Source organism: Desmodus rotundus, chromosome 4 (assembly GCF_022682495.2).
Source record: "Desmodus rotundus isolate HL8 chromosome 4, HLdesRot8A.1, whole genome shotgun sequence".
NCBI classification, from domain to species: Eukaryota; Metazoa; Chordata; class Mammalia; order Chiroptera; family Phyllostomidae; genus Desmodus; species Desmodus rotundus.
The window spans coordinates 24,520,225-24,545,548 of NC_071390.1; the positions used below are offsets into that span (position 1 = coordinate 24,520,225).

Genomic DNA, 25,324 nt, shown 5'->3' on the forward strand with positions numbered 1-25,324 from the left:
ATCCAGCTTCGACCGTGCAGACGACAATGTCCCGTATGGACTAATGTCTCCAAAGGAACTGGATCCCTGAATGACTGCAAACAGCAGAGATGCCCCTCTTGCCTGGTCTGTTCACATCAGGGCCATTACATGAGACAGAACAATAAACTTTCTATTCTTTAAGCCCCTGGATCACTATGCCCCTCCATCAGGCAGTGCAGCTTTACATGGACAAATGCACTTGCCTTCATGGGGTGAGCCAAGCACCAATGGGACCTATGTGTTCATGGTCCTCAAATATCTTTCTCAGGGCCAACCAGAGAAGGGTGGGTCCTGACATCCCCCTCCAACGCATTAAGAGCTAGGAGTGGCAGGAGAGGAGGCAGGATGAAGGGGTGCACGAGTCAGAGCACTCACTCTGTGAGGAACCTGTACGAGGCACAGAAGGGGCGGAAGACCACTGTGGTAATGGTGGGAAAAGGCAGCATCAGGGCCGATGGAAGGAACCAGAAAGACAAATCTGGCCCCCAAGGGTTTAAAAGCCTGAATCTCGATGGAAAAAAAAAAAAGGGTTAAGGGATACAAAACCAAATGCACACAAACATTTATTATGGCCCCTCTATGGGTCTCCTTACAATTAGCCTGCACACTGGCATGGGGTGGGAGGGGAGAACAAGAGAAATGGGGAAGGAGTTGGCCCAGGAGGTGGCTATGTCTTCACGAGGCTCAGAAGCCGTAGAGATAACAGTCCTGGCACAGCTCTGGGTCTGCTACTCCCGGCCCCACCTCTGCTTCATTCCACTTCTGGATCTCTCCACTCTGAGCTTGGGTGCCCACCAAGTCATACCCAACCAGAAGGTACAAGGACAGAGGATGGCCACTGCCTTCCCTAGCTCCTGGTGCCTGAAACATGTGCCCAACCACCCAGCTCAACTCTGGTACCTGCCTGACAGCCCTATTCCACCTTCTATAACTGTTGCCACATGTTCACGCCAAGTGTGGACTTGGCACTAGTGAGGAAACGGTGAAGAAGACAGACACTTGCAGGAGGCCGCATAGACCAGGGCAACAAGCTTGTGCTCTGAAGCCAAGCAGGAGAGGATTCACATTCTGACCCCACCCATTAACTGGCCTTGTGACCCCAAGCAAGCTTGAGTTCTCAAATCTGTGAAACCGTTCTCAGATCTGTAAAAATCTGTTCCCACCTCACAGGAACGCTGGCACCTGGAAGGTATCCACAAATGCTCATTTCCGTCCATTGCCCCCAAGTGGCCTCCTTGCAGGCCTGCCACAATACATAAAATTCCTACTACAGGACCTGTCCTTCAGGATTAAGGCACTGTCATGAAGCATCCCTGTGGAGTATGATCTCACCTCCTGCAAGAGCCAATGAAATGTTCTGGGCAGGCTAGCAGGCAGGTGTCCAGAACGTCTGGCTGAGGTGCTAATGTTAAAGCTCCAAGGTGCAGACAGGAGTTGCTTGGAAGTAGCAGGCATGGCTGCAGAACACTGAGGAGAAGATATTAGAAAAAATATGGTGGGTCAAGGACACCAAATCTTAAGATCTGGAAATCTCCAGGAGGGCAGAGAAGATGCTAAAGAGCTGGAAGGCAGAATAGCTCAGGGGTGCCTCACAAGAAGAGAAAAAGGAAAGAAAGAGAGAAGGCAGGAAGGTGAAAGGCCTCTAAAGGAGAAACAGGAGGGAGTCACCAGGATGGCCCCAGCCTCCAGCAATGGTGGCCCTTCTCCAAGGTGCGCAGCCATCGCACCCTGGCCCCTCTCCTAATCCCTCCTCCCAGCTGTTACGTCCTGTTCCTGGCACCATTAGGGCTCCTACGTTTCCATCCACACTCTTAGCCTGCTAGTCAGGTACATTCTAAAGAGGAAGAAAGCCAAAAGCTTTGACCTTGTTGTTTGGAAAGGACTTTTCTAATCTTACTCATTAAACATGAGGAGGTCAAGAGGAGGCAGAATACACCTGAGCAGCAAAAGACAAGAATGAGCATCTCTGGGGTGGCCTTTCCTGCCTAGCCACACATTTGGGGATGACCTGGGCATGACCCATGCCCTCTCTTCACCCTCACCGTGCTGTAAGGTCACCAATGCTCACCCTGACCAAATTCCCAGGGGTGAGAAAAAGTTCACCAAAGGGAAGCAGATCTGCTCACGCAGAACCAGCAAGTGGGAGACCAAAGAAGGCCTGGCCAGGCTCATCCAAGCTCAGTGAGTACAGACCCACGGTGAGGAGCAAAGAGGCAGCATACAGGAACATATTCTGTAGAGGGCCAGGCCAACACAAGAAAGGACTTTCTCCTCATTAGAGTCATCAAAAGCTAGCCTTGCTCAAGGAAAGCCCAGCTGACCGGACTCGGCAAGGGTGCCAAGTGGAACAACTCCACATTGGGTGGGCAGCTGGACAACAACAGGTTCGGGCTTTTCCAACTCTCTTGTCCTGCCATAACGCTCTGGAGTTGAAGAGGCGATCTCATCTGTGTCTTGCAGGACTCAATTTCAATCAGTTGTCACCTGCTCCTGCAACCTCCTGGGGTTTACAGAAGGGCTCTCACATCAACTCACTTGAGGTTGTGGCAGGAGCTCTAGAACTGCACCACACCCCTGTGCATTCAGGAGCCAGCCACATGGCCATAGGAAGTTAGTGAGGCGAAGCAAAAGTCAGAGGACAATCAATGCCATCGTGTAAGCACCTGTAGCCCCATGGAACCCAGAAGAGGTCTGCACATCCAGTCTGCTCTGCCCTGAATCCCACCCCAAAATGGGCCAGGCACACATTGCTGCCCACCTCCTGTTGGAGGAAAAGTGGGCCCAGCCCTGCAGTTGGTGCTTCAGAAAGAACAAGAGAATGGAACACAGAGATCTGGGCTGGGGTGATACAGGAAGTCTGGACGCTTGTGCCTGGCTCAGGTGGCCTGCAAAGCTTGATTCAGAAAAAGCCCCTATCAGGCCAGGGCAGGAGAGCTTCAGCTTCTGCTGAACCAGATCCCATTGGAGCCAGGAGGTCCTGCAGTGGAAGCTGGGCTCTTGGATGGCAGTTCCTTCTAACTTCAGACTGCTCTCCTTCAGGAAGAGAAACCACCCTTATGGGGAATAGAAAACTACCTTCCTGGAACTTCTGCCCATGAGTTCCAGCTCTGTCTTCTGAAACAACATGACGAAATCTCCAGGCAGCTCTGTGTGGAGGTTAAAATCTCTTAGCAATTATGAGCTTGGGAGTCAAAGATCAGTTCCAAATCCCAGGTGGATGATCCTGGGTGGATCATCTAATCTAAACCCCAGTTCCCTCCCTGATTAAGTAGAGATGATAATATGCTCCTCTCTGGATTATTGTGAGGATTTAATGAATTTGTGTACATGAAGCCCCTAGCACAGGGCCTGGCACATAGGAAGGGCTCACTAAGTGGTAATAATAACACAGCAACAGTTCTTTCAGGATTTCAGGACCACCTTCCTGATCTCCCTGTGCCTTTGTGTTTTCTCGCTAAGCAGCCCCAGTTCCTCAAGTCATGATTTCAAGTTCCCCAAACAACCTTTGGTTGCTCTGTTACTACGCAGCCGTGGCACAAAGGCAGGCATTAGGCAAGGAGACTGAAAACCTGGATTAGAACGTGGACAGCTTTCCTGAAGAGATGCTAGTGGAGACTATTCAATCTCCAAATCGTGCTGTGCGCCTCTGATGAGCCCAGCATCATGCAAAACACTGCAGACTCATGGGGCAACATGATATGACCCCTGCCTAAAGAGCTTAGAGTTTAGTCTACTCCATAAATTAATTGTCCGTGTATGTCCAAGCATCTAGACCTGAACTGGGAATGCCACTCCCTCAAGCATGCCCTGCTACCTTCCCCAAGATGAGCAGAGCTCTCCACCCTGCAGCGTCTTCTTCCTTACCAGCCATCATTTGCATGTGAGGCCATTATCCCTACCTGTGGGAAGAAAGTGTGTTCCAGGTGAGAAGACGAAGAAGGTTCAAGGTTCACGATATTCCAAAGTAACAAGATTGGTACAGAACTCAGCACAAAGTAAGCACTTGTCTTGGGAGGCTGAATGAAAGCTCGCAGGTCCTGGGCCTCGGTCTCTGGACCAGCTTCCCCAGAACTCGCTCCTGATGGCCCTTTTCTCTTCCTAGGACACTGTGGAAGGGACATCTGCTATGGGAAGAAGGTCAGAGCTGAGGTTCACCAACTGCAGCCCTAATGAAGGCAGACTCTGAATGCTCGCTGGCCAGCCTGGTAGCTCTAGACAATGCTCCACAGTTGGCCTCCCTCTCCTTGCTCCTTGAAAAAGAAAACTCCTCACTAAGGAGAGAAAAGATGAAGTGGCCACTTGCTTCTTTCAATGACTTCTTTTCCTTCTTGGAAGGCATCATGTTCTTTGCTGACCAAGGGCCTGCACTCATGCAGTTCCTCCTACCCAGCTTGGATGAGCCCCCCGCCCCCCCCAACCCCGGGCCGTGCCTAGCATACAACTGCCAGAAGCAGGGGCCAGGAGAGGTTGAAACCTAGCTCGTGTTCATTCGCAAGCAGTGGGCCCTGGGAGGACTGCCTCTGCCCAGAGCAGGCATCTGATGGGCCAGCAAGTAGCCCCGGCCAGCGGTGAGGTCACATGAGACAAACATGGCTACCTCAGGCTCAGCCTTTAGGTGTCAACTTAGGTATCTTTTTCCAGGAAAGTCTTCTTGATCTTCCACTCCAAACAATTCATTCCTGCTACCCCATAATTCCTTCCCAACATCCTCTTCTGTCCTTTGTAGTACACATTACATTTTGATTATTTGAGCATGATCTGTTTCCCACTACTCTGTGGGTCCCATGAGGACAGGGCTTATCTGTGCTATTCAGCTGCATACCCAGGGCCACGCATGGAGCCTGGCACGCAGCAACTCAATGTACATCTGAGCTTCTATGGAGGTACAGGCTTCAGATTAGCCTTCAACTCTTCAGGACTGGGCCTCTACGCTAGGCATTGCCTTCATCCAGTACACCGCAGGAAGTAAACGGCAAAGCCATCAGGTAGGCTACCCAGAGCACCAAGAGGGTTTGGCCTAACTGAGACAAGGCAGGCAGGGTGCCTTCACATAGCGAGCACCACTCTCGGACCCTCCAGCCAATAACCAAGGGGCCGCAGGACACAAAATGACAGGACACTATGTTCTCCTACTGAAAGACCGTGTATCTCAGCCTTTTAAAGCACACACCGCCCTCTTTTGATAAACACCGACCTCACATACACGCCCCCACCCCGAACTGTGTCAGGCCCCACTGGAGAATGACTTTAACATCAGGCAAGATTTCTGTTAAACTCCACTTTCAATGGTTTACCTTTAAAAAACAATATATGTATTTTTCCAAACCCCAAAAGTGATTATGAGACTGAATATACTTTTTCAAACTTCATATATGCCCCATCCCCAGAGATGTTTATATTCTCTCATTCTCTTCCTCTCTCCCATGGACAATCATTGGTCACAGACATGAACAGAACACCAAGGGCCTACCGCAAAGAGGGCAATATTCTAAGCCAATACAGAATGTGCAGGAGAGGCACATCGGGGAGTGCTTCTAGCACTGAGAATCGAATGGCGACATGATCTGAGTGGGAAGACCACCAGATGGAAATTCAAGAGATTAGGTTATTATTTCTAGTTCTGACCTTCCTTTGTCAGGGTAATGTCTAATAAGCTCTTAAGAGTAGTAGGACATAGAAAAAGAAGGAGATCACAACTATGACCAGTAAAAAAACAACAAACTCACAACTATCAGCAACTGAACCTAAAAAACAAAAACATAAACAAACTAAGCAAACAACTAGAACAGAAATCAACTAAGCAAACAACTATCACAGAAATGGAGATTATGTGGAGGGTTATCAGTGGGGAGGGGGAGAGGGGAGAATGGGGGAAAAGGTACAGGAAACAAGCATAAATGGTAAGCACAAAATAGACAGGGGGAGGTTAAGAATAGCATGGGAAATGGAGAAGGCAAAGAACTTATATGTACGACCCATGGACATGAACTAAAGGGGGGGTATGCTGGTGGGAGGGGGGTGCAGGGTGGAGGGGGAGAAAGGGGAGAAAAAAATGGGACAACTGTAATAGCATAATCAATAAAATATACTTAAAAAAAGAGGAGGAGAACATTTTTCCCCAGCTGTAAAATGGGCCACTGGTACGGGGAAGTCAACAGCAGAGAAAAAGACCATGACCTCCAGTACCCAAAGGTCTTCTCACTGTTTGGGGTGTGGAGAAAAGAGAAGCACAGCACAGCTCTGAGAACGACACTGCAAGGCTTCCTGATCTGGACTAGCTACTAGTTGCAACAGGCAACTGGAGGGGAAGGAGAAGTTGAAGTTTCCGTGGGACGTGGGATGCCAGGTCACAACTCTCCTCCTCCAGCAGGAAGCAGATACATTGCCATAGTTGGGAGATGGGCACGGGAGTCAGACCTACACGCATTCTCGTCTTTTTCTGCCACTTAACTTGCTGGTGATGTCAGATAAATTGCATAATCTCTCTGAGCCTCAGTCTCCCTCAGCTGTGAGAGCATAGTCATAAAGCTTGTCTCATGGCATTATTATGAAGGTTAATGTAGAATGTTTAGCATAGCATCTAGAAAATGGTAAGTGAATACAGAAAGTATTTACAAGTGTTAGCTTTATTATTTTTATTACTATTACTGTTTCCTAGTAGGAATGCAGGCAGCTGGATGGGCAGTGCAGAGGCACCTGGCAACTCTCTCATTCTTATTTCCTATCTATTGTCACAAATGACATGACCTCTGTGGCTGAGGACAAGAACAGCTGGGCAGGCCAGTGAAATGCACAGCTGCTATGTTTTAGGAAAAGTAATACTCCAAGGGGCCCAAGTGTGGAAACGAACTGGCAGGAGAATACAAAGTCTTGCTTGGGGTGGGGGGAGCAGGCACTCCAAAGGAGGCCAAAGGGGCTGTAGGAGAAGGAAGAAGCAGCTAGAGGGAAAAAACCCAAGCCAAAGACTTTGTGGGCACAGGAAGTTGGCCTTCCAGGAGAGAGACAGCTTTCAGGTGAGCAACAGGGAAGGAAGGGAGAGCAGGATGTGGGAGGTAGGGGAAAGCCGGGCCACATCCTGAGGAAGGGGCAGCTGGGTAGAAAGGACCAGGCTGCTGGGCACTGCCGGATGGAGAAAAGTCAGGACAGAATGAGGAGGGCCGCGAACTCTCCTGCTGGTTGACCTCAGGCCCCCTCCTCAAGCCCTCTCTGTTACTCCGACTCCATGAGCCCCAGGATTTCGCCGGTATTCCCATCACTGCCCCCATTTACTATCCCTGTCCAAGTCCTCGTCTAGGCTGGTGGCAAAACAGGATGCAGGTTTCATCATTTCCCCTTTTCCTGGGAACTTTGGAACAACTGCTCCACGGCTTTCTCTACGGAGAACAGGCCAAGGAGGCCCACGTGGAGCAGAAATCACCTTCCTGTTCCAATCTGAAGTGTACGTGGGGTAAGCTGCCCACAGCAGCCCCCTCCCCCAGCTGCTCTTTTCTCTCTCTTAAAGGACAGCTCAGCCTCGGTCCTGGCCACTGGGCTCTACCCACACACAGCACGCATCGGGGAATGCTGGAAGTCGGTGGTGGGGTGAACTAATCCTAGACCTAATCAGTCATTCAGGCGCCCCCAGATTCAAGTTCCAGACAGGCACTGTTATTGACATAACCCCAGGTGACATGGAGTCAGCAGCAACGTCACCTACCCAGGAGGTGGGGCTAGCTGCACAGAGCCAGTGTCAGGTCACAGAGTGGCAGATCTAGGAAGAAAGGCTTCCTGACCCCGGAGTGGGGTCACCATGCACGCTGTCCCACAGGCAGCAACAACAACAAGGCTGCCTGCATCTGCATGAGCCTTTCCTGTGCACAAAACATTGTCATGCACATAACCTTTGACCTCCCCACATCTGTAGGAGGGGACTGGGCAGACTTTGAGGATGCAGAAGCTGAGGTGACTTGGGCAGAGTCATAGTTCCTGAGAAGCAGAGCTGGTGGGCCCACAACCCATCTCCAGCAGTCTCCTCCCTTACTCCAGAACTTCCCTTTCTGCTCTACACGTACACAGTTCTCCTAGCTGAGAACAAGGACAAGAGCTCCAGCAGCCTCACTGCTCTGGAGGCTAACAGTCTCCCTCCTTTGAAGAGCTTCCCTTCTCCAAGTCCCCAGTGTTGCTGGGGCCTCCCCTATGCTCCTATCCCTGCCTGCCACATCTCCAGCCCTTGCTCTGCTTTGGCCAACCTGTCACCCAATCCTGTGGACTCTTTCTATCTAAGGGGCTTCCACACCTTTTGCACTTCCACTCTGTACTTGTCAACACAGACCCTTTCCCTCCAGCTTGTGCATACTGCCAGCCTCCTACTTGGCCTCCCTGTCTTCTGTCCTGCTCTGTCCCTTCCCTAGCCATCCTTTGAGTCCAGCAGCACCCCCTCAAGTCCCCGTATTCCCCTGGTCACATGTTCCCAGTGGCTCCCCATCACCTCCATACCCCTGCTCCGTAAGTCAGCTTTCGAGGCACCTTTCAGGCCTATTACCCTGTCCCTGAAAAACACATCTGCCTCTGACCCCTCCCTGCACACTTGCTTTAGCTCAGGCGCATCTATTTCCTGAGCCCCCTCCTTCATTCCATCCTTCAAGGCTCTGCTCTCCTACATCCACAAGCATCCCGACTGTAGAAAATATGAGGAGACTGTTTCTTAATGTCCGTCCCACCCTAAGATCTGAAAAGGACAATCTCATATCCCACATGATCAGTGCCTTCCCCCCACCGCCCACTAGCTATCTGAGCTACCTGTACCTGGGTGATCCCGTGACCTAGATTATCCAATCCACTGGCTGCCAGAACTTGGCATTGGTGTGCTCAGCCATGGAACAAACCAAAGAATAAGAGGAGAAGGCTGGGTCTACCTAGAGGGAAGCCAAGGCAGAAGCTCAGATTAAAGGAGAGACCACCAGCCCCCAAAAGACAGCGCTGCCTCCATTCCTGACAGCTCTCCAGCCCCAGCTCCCATGAAGCTGGGATGACTTGCTGTAATCCTGCCAACAAGCCCTCTTTCCCTGAGCTAACCCGGAGGGCCCTCTGTTCTCTGGGTGGAATGCTGTCGACACCAGGTTGGGGAGCCTGGTGCCCTCCGTCTGACAATCCCAAATGGAAGAGCTGTGTACTCGTCAAGAAGCAGGCTCTGCCAAAGGTCACTTATTTTCCTGTCTCCCCTGTATGGCTAGTGAGTGTTTCCTCCTTGGACTAGAGCTCCTCATTTAGGGCTGGAGGAGCAGACAGCTTTGGGGCTGTCTGTGGGGCTCACAAGTTCTTTTCTAAAGCTGTTCCGAATCTGCACAGGGTCAGGAGTGGTCCCTAGCAGGCATGTCTTGTTTCATGTGACCCCATCCCAACCAGGGCGGAGTAGACCAAGGGTAGAGACATGACCTAAGCTGGGCCCATGGAACTCACTCCTCCGGGGAATCTAGACTTTGCACTAGGAGATCCGAGTCCCTGCGAGTGTGGCTGGAACTGTAGCAGGAACACTTGGGACCATGTGGGCTGAGGAAGCAGGAAGCCAAGCTGCAGAGACATGAGACAAAGGGAAAATCTAACTATGTTTTTCCAATCCCTGCTTAAAGCAGGGCAGCAATCCTGCCGTGGGGTCCTGAAACCCTCTAACAAATCGCCTTTTTTGCTTAAGCTCGGTCTGGATGGTTTCTGTTACTTGCAATCAAGAGGTCTTAACACAGCTGGGATCTCCCTTCTGCTCCTCCAGGAATACAAAGCAGGGGCTCGACAAACAAACTTGCTGAATGAAGGAAAACTGGCCCCAGATTTTGGCTTTCTGATGTCTGCCAAAGGCACCGCTGTGCTCTACAAATACTCCACACATAAAATGTGTAACTCAGCCCCAGGCAACTTAAATTAAATGTACTTTCCTTGCCTAAAATGCATTATATCTTCATTTTCATCTCTTCTTTGGGAAAAACCAGCACTAAAAGGAAAAGCAGGTGGGAGCAGGCCAGAAGAAACAGCCGATGGCAATGCAGGCTAGCAAGTCAAATCGGATCTGCAAACTCCATGCTACCCCCTGCATGCCCCACTACGAAATCTCTGCTCTAAGATCTCTGTCCTATGCCACACCTCCAGTCTACCCAAGATGACCATCAAAGCCTCCGAGGCCACAAGCTTGTAACCCTGCTGATGGGTCGTTTATGCCAGAGGCCATCACAAGGCCAGATCCACAAATCCCTGAGCTGGAAGAAACCTCAGTGAGTTGTCTGGACTAGTGGTTTTCAATCTGTGTGCTCTGCAGGACCCCAAGACTTCAGTGGAACCTCTTATGGCCCCAGTCTCCCTGGCTTCAACCAGTGCAGCACCCACTTGGTTGTATATATTAAGCTACCTTGTAAGCTTGCATCTGAAGGGGTTCTATTGGCTTAAACAATTAGCACAGAATTCCTGTTCCAGACCAACTCCTTCATCATTCAGATAAGGAATCAGGGAATCATGGGTGTACGCCATACACACGGGTATCAAGTGGTAGAACTGGAAGAGAACTCTGACCACCTGACTCTCCCCAATGCCTCTCTCCTGAAGCTGCTCCTTTAAAAGCTCACTTGGGCCTGAGTGGGGCCAGAACCCGGGTCTGATGAGGGTCCTCAGCACTGGCTGAGGAACACAGAGAGGACACTGAAGACACAATGCAGCGCCCACCATCGGGCACCGAGTCTGCGGTGACCCTGGCTGCATCAGCGGAAGGGTGATGCAAAACAGCCCGAACAATATAGAGCTGTCCTGATGCTAGTCTTCCGCTATATATAGTTTCTCCCCTGAAATGACCTCGCGCAGCAGCAAAGCTTGTGATGTGGCAAAACTGGCTATGTGTCCCCAACTCCGGAGACGGAGAACTCTGCTGAAGAATCCAGGTGGTAGATGGGAAAGAAAGGGGTCTGCACAAAGGGGGTGGGGGTGGGGGAGCCAGTTACTGAGACAACTACAGAGAAATTCTTTCCCTTGACCCTTGGGGGCAGCAGCAGAGGGGAGCAAACCTGAGACACTCAGGTAATGGATGATGAATATGAGTCCCAAGTCTGGGGTGCTGGGGCCCCTCCTTCCTCACAGGCTCTAGTCCTCACGGCTCACAGATGTTGGATGTCTCTTTCCAAACCCTATCAGTCACCCCATTCGTAGAAACCAGCACAGGCTCCCTTTGACCTAAACCCCGTTTACTCTCAGGACAATCCCTACCTTGGTGTATATAGCCAATGTGATTCTACTGTCAGAAAAAGAAGGAAGGAAGGAGGAACAAGGAAGGAGGGAGGGAAGGAAGGAAGGAGGGATGGAGGGAGGGAGGAAGGAAGGAAGGAAAGAGGCTAGGAAGATAAACACCAAATAGGGAATGGGAGACTCTTTCTGGGTGGTGGGGAATATAAAATTTTCTTCTTTGGGTCTTCTGGTATTGTCTATATTTTTTACATGAACACATAGTACTTCTACAATAAAGAAAACAGTATTACTTGCTTCTCTCCAACTTTACTCTCCAAACTATCCTCGTTCACCCCAATACCTGCCCTATGCCACCTCGACTCTTTCCAAAGTGTCTGCACATTGCCTTCACCTCCACTTGTCTGCACATTGTCTTGCTTGAAATGGTATCACACCTTCATCTTTGCTTCCTCCCCTAGATAGATGGAAAACCATCATGGGTGATGATACATGCATAATATGTGCACACATGTTTGAAGGAATGAAGTAGGATATAGTAGAAAGGGCACAGGAAATGGAGTCAGATTTCCTGGGTCAAAAACCAGTTCTATCTCTGACTTTACAGTAGCAGGACATCCCTGAACCAGTTCCTTCAGCTGAATTCCTTATAATTTCCAATTCCCCTTCCCTAAATGATAAGGATGGGTTCTGAGCAAGCTTGCCAACCTCACGGCTTCTGAAGAAAGGATTGTTTTACCTCTAAAACTAAGGCCCCAGACCCAGCCTACAAAAGGGACCTCCAGCCCTAGCCAGTGTGGCTCAATTGGTTGCAGCGACATCCCAAAACACCAAAGGTCGCGAGTTTGACTCTTAGTGGGGGCACATGCCTGGACTGCAGGTTCAGTCCCCAGTTGGGGCACGTACAAGAGGCAAACAATTGATGTTTCTCTCTCACGTTGAGGTTTCTTTCCCTCTCCCGCCCTTCTCCTCTTTCTAAAATCAACAAGCATGTCCTCAGGTGGAAAAAAAAAGGGGGGCCTCCAGCCATCCATACCCAAACTAGCACTGGGTGGTGGGCTGCACTCAGGTAGGACAGGACCTGCAGACTGAAGTCTCTCCTTGGACACTTCCTCTGGCCCAGGGCCCTAGCACAGACAAATGCCCAATGAATGGAGCTGTCAGAAGTAGGAGGCTGAATGTCTCTGTCCAGAGCCACAGGAAAAGTGTTTGATGATCAACAGCAGGCCACCCTGGATCCTCCATGGGACACGTGTCACCGAAGGACAGAGCTTGGCTGAGCTTCCAGCTGGGGTCGGCTGCAGATTAAAGGGCCTGATGAAACTTTCGTTCTGCCTGTTGACTCCAAAAACTAGCCTATCCTGCTTCCCAGGGAGAGGGTCCAAATGACAGTGCATATAGCTTGTGATGGTTTTAAAATTTCACCTGGAGTCTTATAAAAAGCCATAGTAAGTTTCAAGCCAAATAAGGCCCCCTTTCTTCTCCGCAGCCAGCCCTGGACTGGGCCATAAACAAGAATATTATACTGGGCTAGATCGGGATGAGTCCAGACTGGGTTCTGTGAACCTGATGTGAAAGCACAGAGCAAAGAAGGGCAAACAGCAACCAGAGAAGTCAGCCTAGGGCGTAAACACAGCATTGAGAGCATCACCGGCGCCCCAAGACTGTCCCCTTATCTTACCCTGGACCCTTGGCATTGTGTCATGGGTCTGCCCACCAGGGGTGCCCAGGCAGAAATGGGTTTGGGAAAAAGGAAAACAAATCACAGAAGCTCCAGTATTATTCAGTCCATCACACTGTAAGCTCCTTGAAGAGAGGAATGGACTCTCTGTGACATGCCCCGTGCACTGCACAGTGCCTGGGATAAAGCAGATGCAGTAAATGTTTAGAGGCAGTTTCCCACAGTGATTAAGGTACAAGCCTTGAGATATAACTACCAGGATTCGAAGAGCAGTTCCTCAGCTTTCATGGGCAAGCGGTTTCCCTGGGCCCCGGTTTCCTAATTTGTAAAGTGAAGGCGATTATGCCTACCTCACAGGGCTGATGTGAAAGTTGAAACAATGAAGCCAAACACCCAGTAGGGTGACTAACACATAGGTGGTGGAAAATTAGGAAGTGGTACAGATTCCAGTGATGATGATTCCCGGAGCTGCTGCGAGGCCTCAGGAAATGAAATGTGCAGGTCACGTGACCATCTATTTTGAGGGAACAGAGTGCATTCTCTAAGTAAATAACCAATATCATGTGTGATATCCCATATTACAGAGGACAGAGTGGTCTGTTTCCCAGACACAGTATGGGGGGTGGGGAGAGGCGGAAGAAGGGACAAATCCGTGCAGGTTGTCACCAAGTGCACTTGCTGGCATATTCAGGATGTGCAGTGTGAAAACTAGCAGAAGTGGACTATTTGCTAGTCATGGGTAGCAATGACGTCAGTAAACCGGCTACACCTGTTTAGAGCCCAGTGAACCTTTAAGTTGAAATTGACAGTGAAGTAGACATTGCATGGAAGGAACCCAGGACTGAGAACCAAAACCAGTGGTCTGGAATCCGAAACCTCCCATTTCTCACGGTGTTATCCTGCACATGATAGTTAATGTCACTGAGCCTCTCCCCTTCAATGAGGACGATCGTACCCTCAGTGAATCATGACGGGGATTCAATGGGATGTGTACGAAGTGCCTACAGAACCACCTGCCACACAGCCACGGCTCAGTAAATAGCAGTATATAATAATTATAAAACAAATGTTTTTTTATTCTAGTTGCAGGGGGCTGTATATCAAGTGTGGAAAAGTGGCTCTGCTGTGGATGTTTATTACTAGTTTCCTGGAAGTTTATGGAGGAGGTATTTGCAGTTGACAAAGAGAAATGTGGGAGAATCCAGGAAGGAGTGCCCGGTGGACGCAGAGATGTCTGCCAAGCTGAAGATGGGACACAGCGGACTGAGGGCACTTGAGAGCCTCGACCTACCAGGCAAGTAATGTTTGCATCTGCAAGGAGACAGCCCAGAAAAGTAGCCACTGGTTGTTGCTGGAGTCAGCAAGAATGTGGGGGTGTTGTAAGAGATTTGTTATTGACAAGAATTGAAGTTCTCAAGTTTTTGTGAATGATTCATATTTTTAAAAATGAAGCTGGATTCAAGGCTATTTCTATAATAACATCACTCTTGGGCAACTTGCTTCCAATTTGCTTCCTGAATGAATGACTGTAATGACAAGAAAGATAGATAACCAGTCAGTATAGTCGGTGGAAATCAGGCTTTGTATGTAAACTTCACCGGCCATGCTTCTCAACTTGAGGGGAAGGGGAAGGTTGGAGACAGGTAGCTCAAATACAGTGACGAGCATGGTGATAATAGTAAAAATCAGTAACTGCCATTTACTGGGTATTTTACTACGTCCCAGGCACCATTCTAAGGACTTTACATGTGTTTAATCATTTAATTCTCATGCCAACCCTGTGCAGTAGGTACTGTTATCTGCACTTTACAGATGAGGACTGTAAGGCCCCCCAAATCCAAAATGACTTGCTCAAGGCTAATGAGATGGAGGAGCTGGGATAACAAAATGCAAACGGACACTACATGAATAAAATACTTGTCAAAACTGTTATAATTACCAGCTACAAAAAGAAAACTGTATCTTATAAACATCCTCTATGAAGGATCTCAGCTTTTGCAAATCAAAAGAAATGCTTTCTGTACCCTGACTCGATGGGAAGGGCCAGAGGGTGGCCAAAATCAGATTTCCCAGGTGGGATGGGGAGGCTACACTCTGCTCCTCCCAACACTCTAGGCTGAACAAGAGTCAGTAGAACACAAGTCCCAAAGGAACACTGGATTTGCCCTTGGTTGTCATTGACAGCCCACTGCCATTGTCCACTAACATCTGCTGCGTATGGGCATTCTTGCTGATCACTTCATACACAGCATCCCATATAATCCTTAACTACACTGCTCTTGCCCCCATTTTACAGATGAGAAACTGAGACTCTGACCTGAGCCTTTCTTACCACAGTAAGAAAGCAGTGGAGCCATTGCCTTCCCTGTTTTGCCTCTCTGTCACTTATTTGTCAATAACTTTGGGCAGCTTAACATCCGAAATCTCAGTACCCTCATCCATAAACCAGCAAAAATGATTCCTACCCTGCCTACCTTACAGGATGGCTGTGACAATCAAACGATATGCTATACTTGACAAAGCACTTTGAAAACTGCAAAATGCTGAGCAGAGCAAAGGATTGTTAGTCTTATTAAATACAAAGAGTGACACCTGATCCTGCAAGCACTTTGCTAATGTGACTCTGTTGCCTCTTTTCCCTTAGGAATTTGGGAGTAATTCCAAGTCTGCAGAGCCAGGGCACTCTTTTCAAGTCCCTGGCATCTGGGAGTTGGAAAGTAGAAGTTCATTCTGGGAGGAGGAGGAGAAAACAACAATGTTTGCATTCTCCTTGTGTTTCTCTTTAGGAACACAATCTTGGATGAGATTCTACTGCTCCTAGCACACTCAGCCTTCAAATAACAGTCAATGCATATTTATTGAGCACCTACTATGTGCCGGGTATAAGTGGCCCCTAGATGTGCAAGCTGGGATCAAGGGGCTGGGAAATTATAGGCGGGAGGTGACAGCAATGGGAAGGGAGCAGAGTGCTTACTGTCCTTGAAGCTCTCTCTACAGACTTCACAGTTGACCTCCCTTATTCTTTTCTTGGGAGGTGGAGGAGGGAGCTCATGGCACAATCGGATCATCACCGGAACTGAGTCAAAGTACTTAAGCTGAGTTCTAGCTCTGCATCTTCTCAGCATCAAGACCACTAGCTTTCCCAAATGTGAAACAGGTGAAAAGTTCCCATAGGCAAAATGAGGAGAACGAAATAAGATGATTGTCTGAATAGATCTAGCATGTTGCATGAAGGTATTCAATAATAAATTCCTATTTAAAAAACATTTAAATTCTAGTGAAAATGAACTACATTGGCCACTAGCAGTGAAATCAGACCACGTGGGTTCCAGTCCTGGCTCTGTTGTTTACAGCTGTGTGACCTTGGGTAGGAGATGTCACCTCTCTGAGGACTGATTTCTTCTTCTATAAAACGGTAACAGTAGTGTTCACCTGTAGGGTGGTTGTGAGGACTAACGAAGATGCTGCGCAGCGATGTTCCTGGCCCCTGGTAAACACTCAGCAAAGGAGAGCCCTTGCTATTGCGTCTCTTCAAACCCTAATCACAACAAAACTCCAGGTCCACAGGCTTGACTAGATCCAGGCTGCCTGAGGACTGGCTGGCTGCCTACCTAGGTTTGGGTTCTGGTGCCAGCCTCCCAGGGAAGACAGGTAAAAATGAGGCCATCCCTGTCCCCACACCCCCCACCCATTACCCTGTAGAAAGAAGGTGCTCCAGCCCATTTTTCTGGAAGGTTCCTCTTTCCAAGGGCAGTAGATGCAGGAGTTGAGGAGCAGGAGCTGGTCAGAGGTGTGGGTACACACTGAGCTCGGTCCCCCTCCCTTGCGGGTTCAGAAAGCAGAGAGCTCTTGTCCCCAACAGCTCGGAGTGAAGCACATGGCCTCATGCAGCAGACAAGCGCCGTGCTGCCGCGTCACTGTGACATGCTGTGCCCTTCACTAGCCCCACACCCTCCGGATGAACCACAGTCCTGCAGCTCGGAAGTGCAGAAGGGAGCTGAAACGGGGGTGCTCAGACTAAGAGAGCATTAACCTTCTTTGGGAGCCAGATAAATGGTAATATAGAAATGCTTTGCCTAACTGGAGACATCCATCCATCCATCCGTCTGTCCATCTGCCCATCCCAACCACTGACCACATAGTTAGAAACCAAATTCTGACTGACCAGAAAAATGTCACATAGTCTTGCCACCCAAACTTCTGTATTTGCCTCTGTGGGGCACCCCTCGGGCTTCCCTCTGAGTCCATCCACTCTTTCTCTAGGCACAGTTCTAACAAGCTCAACAAATCAGAGGGGCTGCTCTTTGAGCCCAGCAGATAGGATCTCAAGAAGTGATTACTTTGATGACATACCACTTCGCACTCATTAGGATGGCTACTTATCAAGAAAAAACAAAAAACAAACAAAAACAAACCCCCACAGAAAATAATAAGTATTGGCAAGGATGTGAAGAAATTGGAACCCTGGTGCACTGCTGGTGAGAATGTAAAATGGTGCAGCTGCTGAAGAAAACAGCTTACTGTTTTCCTCAGAAATTAAGATATGATCCAGCATTCCGCTTGGAAGTATACACACAAAAGAACAAAAAGCAAGGTCGCAAAAAGATATTTGTATATTCACGTTCATAGCAGCATCACTCACAATAGCCAAAAGGAGGAAACAACCCCAGTGTCCTAAGACGGATGACGGATAGGCAAACGTAGTAAATACACACAATGGAGTATTACTCAGTCCTAAAAAAGGACATTCTGACACATGCTACAACATGCATGAGACTTGAAGACATTATGCTGAATGAAATAAGCCAGACACAGAAGAGCAAATACTGTGGGATTCCAGTTATATAACGTACCTAAAGTAGTCACACTCATAGATACAGAAAGCCGAATGGGGGTTGCCAAGAGCTGAGAGAAGAGGAGAATGGAGAGGTACTGTTTAGTGGGTACAAAGGTTCAGTTTGGGAAAATGAAACCAGTTCTGGGGGTGGATGGTGGTAATGGTTGCACAACAGTACTTAATGAACTTAATGTTACAGAAGTGTATACTTAAAAGTGATTAAAATGGTAAATTTTATGGTATGTATATTTAAACACAATTTTTTAATGGGGGAGGGAGTGACCAGGGAGAAAACAGCAACAAGTATAGGTGGAAACATGAACCCTAAAAGCACAGAAGCAGGGAACCACTTAGTCTGGCCCACTGCCCTACAGTCTCAGAAGCCTAAAGGCCTCACGCTGTCATAAGCACACCACCTGATCAGGCAAGGACCCTCTCTTCTCGTTCAGAGCTGGGACAGGATTAAGGGGCCTCCGCACAGCAATGCTGCTGCCAGGGACCTGGAGGCAGGCCTTCTGAACAGGCTCTACCCAGGCAATTTCCTTCTGCCTGCCACCAGTTCACCCCTCCTCCTCCCCTCTTCTTTGAGAGACAAAGACTTCTGAGAGAAAGAAGCTCTTGTGGTCCCCACCTACACCAAGCAAGTGCTTTGTACATACAGGTGCGAACCCAATACTGTCAAGTTGCAAAGAGAAGTCATTCGTGCTCAGCACACTTTGCTTGGAAGCGTATCATCCATTTCAGAAGATTCCCATCCAAAATAGTTTTTAAACATTTATAGTTTTGCCCTTTAAAAAACAGTAAGCTTCAGTGATACGGTGTGTGTGTGGAGGGTGGAAATCACTGGCTATGGTTTTGTATGTAAAAATCCTATAGCTTTGAGTACTAGAAACTTTGTAAGTTCACAAAGTCTCCTTTCATCCAGGATCTCACTTGATTCTTACAACCTCTCTGGGAGGTCACAGCAAGGTCACAGTCATCCCATTGTACAAATGGGGAAACTGAGTTCAGAGAGAGATCAAGAGGCTTGTGCAAATACCATTAGGAAGGAGCAGAGAACGAAGGCTTTATCTCCCATCAATGCCAGATGAGGTTCTGGGTTGGGACCTCATATATAAGCAGACCGTGCAGCCCTGAAAGTAATTTCTAAAACAGTGTCAGCTTATTTTATCCCCATAACATCTCCCTAAAATCAACTGAAGATACTGTCATCTTTTTATTTATTAAACAGAGCATCACCTGAGCACAAATGACTGGCCTAAGATCACCATCCAAACAAGTGGCAAAGAGACTAGACCTCCTCCCCTTTTCAATACATTTGACCTTGACCACTTCTCTACAATGCCTTGGCCTCAGCACACTTGAAACTTAAAGGAGCCCAGGCAGTTTTTATATAGGTTGTACCACATTTTTGTGAACTCGGCAGGGAGTAGAGATACCTTTATTCTCTCTTTTTTTAATAGCTGGAAAAGAAAAAAAGAGGTTAAAGAAATCTTTACGTTCCTTTTCAGTTCTAAAATTCTATGATTCTAAAAATTCCCCAACAAGTCAATGGGGTAGAGCGGTCTGGAATCCACACCACCCTCCTCCCTGCCTCAGTCTGTTAGACCACCCCATCCCTTCCCCTGGAGTTTATGACTACAAATACCATGCGCAGCTGGGAGGGGTGACACTCTTAGTACACACACACATAAAATGACTAGCAAGTGCTACTCCCTGGCTAGGACCCTACTAGAGGGCTTCACTCTGCTCACCTGCGTCAGCCCTGGTATCTTCTAGCAGGAGGCTCTCAAACAACAGGGAATTATATCCCAGGCATTTGAGAACTTCCCCAGGCCTTGGGTGAGAGAGAAGCCAGTCCCAGGAACAAAACACCACTCTAAGGTTGCAGTTTAGTCTCTTCATCAGATACCTGCCCTAACACCCATCTAAGATGGGGACACAATCAGGTCTTCTCATTCCTGCTTTTCTGCAAACCTCACCGACTCTGTCAGACACACTAATTTCACCCAACAATATTAGGCACCCACCATGTGCCAGGCACTGCTCCAGATACAAGGGAGTGAGTAAATAAAAATCTCTGGCCACATACAGTAGGGGAGACAGCCAATGTCAGATGATGGTAAGTGCCATAAAGATAAGTAGGGAAGGGCGGTAGAAAATGCTGAGAAGAGGTGGTGGAAGGAAGGGGTCCATTTCAAAAAGGATGGCCTACAAGGACTTAACTGAAAAGAAATGTTTGAGGAGACCTGGAGGAGGAGAGGGAGAGAGGGACCCAATCAGATATCAGGGGCTGGAATGGAATGAAGAGTAAGAGATGGCTTAAGACAGTTAAGCTGTTGGAAGGCACATCATGTCTTGTAGACCAACACAAGGACTTTGAATGAGATGAGGAGCAAAGGAGTAACAAAATCTGACTTACAATTTACAGCATCACTCGCTGCTGTGCTGAAAATAGTCTGTCGGGAGACAAGGGAGGAAGTAGCAAGGTCAGCTAAGAGGCCGATGGTAGCTTAGACCAGGGTGAAAGTGGTGAAGATGGCGAGATGCAGGTTCTGGATATATTTAAGGCAAAGACAACAAGATCTATTGATTCAGCGGATGTGGGATGTGAGAGAAAGGCAGAAGTCAGGGCTTAGACACCTGGAAAGATGAAATCACCAGTAACTGAGATGCACAAGTCTGGAAAGGGCAGGGGTGGGAAGGACAGCTCATTTTGTTTTGGGCACGTTAAACTGAGAAGCCTTTTAGATACTGGATGTGTTGAGTTGGCAGCAGAATATGTAAGAAGAGGATGGGCTGAAATTATAAATGTGAGCATCTCCAGCATATATAATAACACATAATTGTAAATATAATCATACAGGATTTCCATGTATGAACACATGTAATTTGCATGACTATATGTTTATTATCTGTCCCCCTAAACTGTAAGCTCCATGTGGCCAAGGACCAGGTCTGCTCACAGCCAGTAAGATGCCTGGCACTCAGTAAATATTTACTGAGCAAATGGAGAGATTGCCCAATTACTCTCTCAAGAATAGCCACAGCAGCCCACACAATGAGAGGCTGACTTGTTGTCAAGCCCAACTAACCCAGAACAGGACCCTGGGTCTGTCCACCCCGAGCCCGAGATTCCAGAATGTAAGTGGATACGCCTGGCACCTCAGAGAATCAGATATTTGCGTTTCAGCCCTGCCACATTCTCAAAGGGTGGAGCTGGGCAAGAGACTGGCCTGTTCTACCACCTCTATTTCATCCTGGGGTGGCCAAAGGAGGGGCTGCCTCACCCACTCACTTCTTGGTCAGAGATATTAATCTACCTAGGGTAAACATATAGGGTAGCAGAAGGCCCCCCCAGAAAAGAGTAAATCCCCAAGTATTCTCTGAAGTACGCAAGGGCCACTCCGCATCTAAAGGGGAAAACAAAGACCACTAGGTTTGCATTAACAGTTAAAAAAAAACTTGATGACATGAGACGACCACCTAGTTCTTCTAGCTAATCCAACACCGCCTGACCAGTGGGCGTCATGTCTCTGCTTCGCCCATCAAGTGACTAGGAAGGCAGAACTAGGGCCAAAGGGTGACAAGGCATAAGATTTCAACTCAATAACTTCCCAATTTTGAATAGTTGCCTTTGTGAAGCTGATTCCAATGGCTCTCATGATGTAGTACAAGCTCCCCCCTTTCTAAGATGTTGAAAGTGTGACCCAGGGAGTTTTGATGATTTGCCCCAGGTCACCCAACCATAGGCCTAGGACTAGAACATACATGCTAGCTCTCTGTGAGGCTTTCTTCCATTATACCAGTGACCAAGGAAAGGTAGGAGTTACAGTGGGAGCTAGGGGAGTCTTAGACGTTAGTGTTACGACGTAAAAGTGTGTCCTTGTCAAAGGGTGAGCGGTAGATGTTATAGGAATGCCAGGTACACACTGAGTTAAGAAGGATTTCTTCCATTATACCAAACTTGTCATCTTATAGGGTTCTCCTTGGCTTTGGATATTATTAATAAAGCTATTCATAGTGAGACCCACAGAATTGCAAAAAAAAATGATACATTACGAGGTAAAAATGCAGATATATACCTCAGTAAAATGTTTACATGAAAAATTTAGATGGTAAGATGAATTCGGGTCAGCTTTCTAAAATCAACAAATATTGAGTGCTTCCTCTGTACAAGCCAATGTGCCTAGTGCTGAGTATATGTGTGTGTATAGTTATATGAATAAGAAAGACACACACGCACACGTGGAAAAGACAGAACCCAGGTCTTCAAGGCTTGCAATGTAATTGCTGATATGACTGTAAACATCAAAGAAATGACTAATAATATGGAGTAGGTAATTGTTAATTAAGTGGTGTAATGCGTCTGAAGAAGTTCTCAGAAGAAACTGTTCAGCCCTGAGTGGTGTGGCTCAGTGGATTGAGCACCGGCCTGTGAACCAAAGGGTCGACTGTTTGATTCCCAGTCAGGGCACATGCCTGGGTTTCAGGCCAGGTGCCCAGTGGGGGGTGTGTCAGAGGTAACCAGACATTGATGTTTCTTTCCCTCTCTTTCTCCCTCCCTCCCCATCTCTAAAAATAAATAAATAAAATCTTAAAAAAAAAAAAAAAAAAGGCAATCAAGCCACTGGGGGTGAAATTGTCAGGCAAGGTTCTTTTTAAAAAATATTGGATTTGAGGTAGACCTTGAAGGGAAGAAAGGCTCTTGATAAGCAGGGGAAAATAACATGAGCAAACACTGGTGGCCTGTTGTCAGGGAAGAGAAAGAAATCATGCCTTGAAAGGAAGGACTAGACCCAACTTGAACAGTTTGGAGAGTTAAACTTCTTGTAGACATAGGGAAGGACTTTTTGCAAAAAATTTTTCTGAACATAGAACTATATGGTTTGGAGCAGGTTAATTTAACAAATGTCTTTGGGGCGGGCCTACCATGTACAGGCACTGAATGAATGACTGAAGATGAACTTGCCTTTGGTGGGGAACTAACTTCAGCCTGGGAGATGAGTTGCACTTGAGGTAACAAGGACTTGAAGTAGAGTGGAGAGGGGCAGACCTGCTGAAGAAAGAAACAGCAGGTCCCAGTGACTGACTGGCTGGGAGGCAGCAGCCAGGAAGCAGAGTCAGTCAGCAGGGTGAAGTCTTCAAAGTATGAAGTTGGGCAGCTGCAAGAATGGAAGAGCAAAGGGAAACTGGCTGAGGGGGAGAGATGCAGAGCTTGATTTTGGAAGTGCTGAATCTGAGGATAACTACATTAGAGTGTCCAGGGTATTTAGAGATATGAGTCTAATGTTTTAGAGAAAAGAGTTGAAGATACAGCACAGGGGTCTTCCCAATGGACAGAGTTGTGGAACTGAATAAGATTTCTCTGAGAGGGAGTGTAATGAGAGAGAAAAACAGAATGTAGAACTGACCCAGAGTGTGTCCACACCCAGGAGCGATCTGAGCAAAAAACTGAGATAGTCTAATGCCAAAAAGGGAAGGGGAGAGAGTTTCAAGTAGGAGATGGTTGTCAACAGTGATAAATGAGGCAAAATCAATTATGTGAACTGAGTACATAAATAATAAATATTTGTGGAATGAATGTATGAATGAATGGAAGAGAGCCCTAGGCTTTGAAAATCAACTTTCCTCAGTCAGAATGGCCAGGGTTGCCAAGAGGATTTCAATGTTAAATTTTGCCCACCACCCTATAAACACACATTTCTTCTTCCACAAGTCATCCTGTCCACCACACAGACATCCTTCCCTGTTTCCTTCATCCTCCTTCCCAGTTTCCGCAACCCCCCAACACACCTTTGGTGTTAAAAGAGACAGGAAACTCCAACTAGAGTTTCCACTTCATTAACCACTCTGCCTGTGGCTTCTCTTACACAAAGGGATATGTGGCAATTGGGTGGAAAAGGAGATTGTGTTCTAGCCCCAGTTGTACTACTAACTAGCTGTGTGGGTTTGGGCAAGTTATTCATCCTCTCTGGATATGGGCGTTTTCATAGATAGGAGGTAGGTTGTATTTGGACTCTAGACAAGTTTAAAGGTGTCTTTCAGCTCCAAAGGCCACGACTTTATCATTCTCAGAAAGTCCTTGCAACATCCCCAGAGAAGGAAGTAAGTACGAGACCTGGAGAAACGACCGCTCTTCCCAGGGCGAAGTGCCAGGATAGGAGTGTACCAAGAAAGTGAGAAGGCGCTGCCCGGCCCTCGCGGATCACCAGTGAGCAGATCCCATTCCCACAGCTGGGAAAGATCCCAAAAACCCGAGGGCAATTCCCACCCCACACCCCACTTTTCCGAGACTCCCAGAAGACAAGGAGGTTCTAAAAAGCCCTGCGGGAAAAATAAAGATTTCTTTCCCAGAGTCCTGCGGTGCTTCAGCAAGTCGGATTCCGGCAGACACGATCTGCAGCCGGATAATGACACAGACAGTCTTTTGGAAGAAGCGACTGTTCTTGCCTCGCTCGCTCCGAGTTCTGGGGACGCCTGGACGCCCGCGCTGTGCCCCAACCGGCCGGCGTCCGACCCCAGCCCGGCTGCCAGGCCAGCGGCGCCCTCGCCCCGGCCCTCCTCCCCTCCGCCGGCCCCGCTGCGGTCTACAAACATTTCCTGCCCCCGCCCCCACTCCCACCCGGAGCTTCCCAGTTGGAGCGAGTTGAGCTCGAAGCCGGGTCAGCGCTCGCAGTTGCCCCAACTCGGCTTCCCTGGCCACCAGGGATAGGGAGGGGGCCCCTCGTCTGGCTCGGGAGCAGTCTTGTGGGGAAAGCCAGGCGCCAGGAGCCGTGGGAGGTCGTTCGGGAAACCTAGGGCTCGGGCAAGGAGGGCGACAACTGGCAGGGCGCCCGTAGCCCTGCTCCCTTCCCCGTTGTTACCTGCTCGCTTGCGGGGGTGTCCCGGGGCTACCGGCCTCTCCCGGCGCTGTCTCCCCACGCAGTTGCCCATGCTGGCTCCTCAGCCGGCCCCCATGCACGGGAGGCGGCGGGCTGGTCAACTGCTCCGCGCTCCTGCCCCGGACGGCGGCGTCTGGGGTCAACGGCTCCTGCCGCCCCTCATCGATTGCTCCCCGATCTCCCCCGGGGTCTCGCTCTGCCCCAGCGCCGGTTTCGCCACAAACTTTGCGGTTGCGGGAAGGGGGAGAGAGGGAGGTGGCCGGCTCCCCAGCACAGTCCCAGGTGGCCGGGCCAGGGGGGCCCGCGACGGTGCCCTGCCAGGGAACAGCTCCGCTGAAGGGGCGGAGAGAGGGGGCGGGCACCGCCGCAGCTACACCCGGCTAGCTCAGGACTCCCAACTGGGGCCGGCCCCCCGGAGCCTGTCACTCACCTGCCTAACCCCGCCCCAACCCAGCCCCGCCCCGCTCTTAGCCGCCGACTCGCGGTGTCCGCGCCGCCACCGCCCGCCGCAGGTGCGCATGTGACCGACGGCACCGCCCCCTCGGGCAGGGCCTGGTTTTTTCATTGGTTTCCCCCAGGGTGCGTACCGCCCCTCGGCCCCACCCAGCCAGGTGCCCGCCCCGCCGCCGGTTTCCGGGGTAGCAGGGCCAGGAATTACTTGCACTCAATAGCCCCCGGCTGCATGCCCAGAAGCGGCCTTCCCTC

The 25,324-nt window shown here is 49.1% G+C and overlaps 1 protein-coding gene across 2 annotated transcripts in view; it reads right to left on the reverse strand.

The window, feature by feature from the left end:
* UBTD1 (ubiquitin domain containing 1) overlaps positions 1 to 25,027 on the reverse strand; it is a 52,591-nt gene extending 27,564 nt beyond the window's left edge. The window contains exon 1 of one of the 2 annotated variants that reach the window (XM_071221168.1): positions 24,602 to 25,027. Coding sequence is in view for 1 of the 2 variants with exons in the window: in XM_024563177.4 (XP_024418945.1) it covers positions 24,602 to 24,671 (70 nt within the window). In the remaining variant the exon portion in view is untranslated. The remainder of the gene's footprint in view (positions 1 to 24,601) is intronic. The other variant, XM_024563177.4, reaches the window with a different exon arrangement.
* Positions 25,028 to 25,324: the final 297 nt, after the last annotated feature.